Genomic DNA, 1,931 nt, shown 5'->3' with positions numbered 1-1,931 from the left:
TGGGGACAGCCATGGGGACACTGGGGACACCCAGGGGGACAGTGGGGACAGACTCACCTCGTGGGCCATCCCGGGGGTGCTGGGAAGGGCTCCGTGCTCCGAGGGCAGGCTGTCGTTGGGGGAGCTGCACCCAGACACGGGGGTGCTACTGCTGCTGGGGGACGAATCTGGGGGGACACCCAGGGGGTGAGGGGACAACCCCCCAGAGCAGGGTTGCACAGTCCCTCAGTGCCCTCCCAGAGCTGCCCCACCACCCTCCCGGGGCCAAATCCCCCTTGGAGCTCCCGGGGCCAAATCCCCCTTGGAGCTGCCCCATCACCCTCCAAAGAGGTCACATTCCCCTTGGAGCTCCCGGGGTCAAATCCCCCTTGGAGTTGCCCCACCATCCCCAAAAGGGGTCAAATCCCCCTTGGAGCTGCTCCACCACCCTCCAAAAGGGTCAAATTCCCGTTGGAGTTGCTCCAAAAGGGGTCAAATCCCCCTTGGAGCTGCCCCAGCAGCACGGGAATCTTCCCCCCAGGGCGAGGAACCCCAAGCAGCCCCATCTGCCCAGGGGGCCTGGGACCCTCCCAGCCCTGCAGGTCCCTCCTGGACCCCCCAAAATCCGCAGCCACGTCCTCTCCTGGCTCTGGGGAGGGAGCCCAGAGACTCTGCTCCCACTGCAGGACCCCGGGCGAGCTGTGGCCACCCCAGGCCAGCCCCAAATCCTGTCCTAAGCCCCCCAGGGTGAGGAACCCCAAGCAGCCCCATCTTCCCCAGTCCTAGCACCTTCCCAGCCCTGCAGGTCCCTCCTGGACCCCCCGAAATCCGCATCCAGGTCCTCTCCTGGTTCCAGGGAGGGAACCCGGAGACTCTGCTCCCGCTCCAGGACCCCGGGCGGGCTGTGGCCACCCCGAGCCGACCCCAAAGCCCGTCCTAAGCCCCCCCTTAGGCTGGGCTCTCACCGATGGGCTCGGGCGGGCGCCTCTTGAGCGAGGGGGGAGCGCTCTCCTTGCGGGTCAGGGGGTTCTTGCGCCGCTCCAGGCACTTCCTGGGCTTGCAGCGAACCTTCAGGTTGGGCTCCGACGCTGCGGGGAGGGCGGGGGGTGAGGCCTGGACCCCCTTGGGGGGGGGGCTCCAGCCACCCTCTCTGAGCAGGGGGCAGGGATTTGGGGTCACCCCCCGAGGCCTGACCCGTTTTCCTCAGAGGGAAGTGCTCCGGGGGGTCCAGCGGGGCGCTGGGCACGGGGGGCAGGAAGGTGCTGAGCACGGCGGGGGCAGCGCCCTCGGGGTCCAGAGGCTCCAGAGACCTGCGGGGAGAAGCCCCCCCCAACCATCTTCAGAGCCCCCCATCATCCAGAGGGGTCAGATCCCCCTTTGGAGCTGCCCCATCACCCTCCAAAGGGGTCAAATTCACCTTGGAGCTGTCTCAAAAGGGGTCAAATCCCCCTTGGAGCTGCTCCAAAAGGGGTCAAATCCACCTTGGAGCTGCCCCATCACCCTCCAAAAGGGTCAAATCCACCTTGGACCTGCTCCAAAAGGGCCCAAATGCTCCTTGGAGCTGCTCCACCACCCTCCAAAGGGGTCACGTCCCCCAAAAGCTACCCCACTACCTTCCAAAAGGGCCAAATCCCCCTTGGAGCTGCCTCACCACCCTCCAAAGGGGTCAAATCCACCTTGGAGCTGCACCACCACCCTCCAAAGGGATCACATCCCCCAAAAGCTGCCCCACCACCCTCCAAAGGGGTCACATCCCCCAAAAGCTGCCCCACCACCCTCCAAAGAGGTCACATCCCCCTTGGAGCTGCCCCAAAAGGGGTCAAATCCCCCTTGGAGCTGCCCCCACCATCCTCCAAAGGGGTCACATCCCCCAAAAGCTGCCCCACCACCCTCCAAAGAGGTCACATCCCCCTTGGAGCTGCCCCAAAAGGGGTCAAATCCCCCTTGGAGCT

The 1,931-nt window shown here is 65.6% G+C and overlaps 1 protein-coding gene across 1 annotated transcript in view; it reads right to left on the bottom strand.

The window, feature by feature from the left end:
* Positions 1-57: 57 nt before the first annotated feature.
* The window catches only part of LOC113941695 (histone deacetylase 7-like), a gene marked incomplete at both ends in the record, with an annotated part of 2,184 nt that continues 310 nt past the window's right edge, over positions 58-1,931 (bottom strand). Inside the window, 3 exons of the mRNA XM_027632832.1 lie at positions 58-167; positions 945-1,067; positions 1,174-1,289. Coding sequence (XP_027488633.1) covers positions 58-167; positions 945-1,067; positions 1,174-1,289 — 349 coding nt within the window. The remainder of the gene's footprint in view (positions 168-944; positions 1,068-1,173; positions 1,290-1,931) is intronic.

This window comes from Corapipo altera, unplaced genomic scaffold (genome assembly GCF_003945725.1).
Source record: "Corapipo altera isolate COAL_440 unplaced genomic scaffold, ASM394572v1 59755, whole genome shotgun sequence".
Classification (NCBI taxonomy): Eukaryota; Metazoa; Chordata; class Aves; order Passeriformes; family Pipridae; genus Corapipo; species Corapipo altera.
The sequence above is the reverse complement of the archived record's forward strand: the minus strand, read 5'-3'. Positions and strand labels throughout refer to the sequence as shown.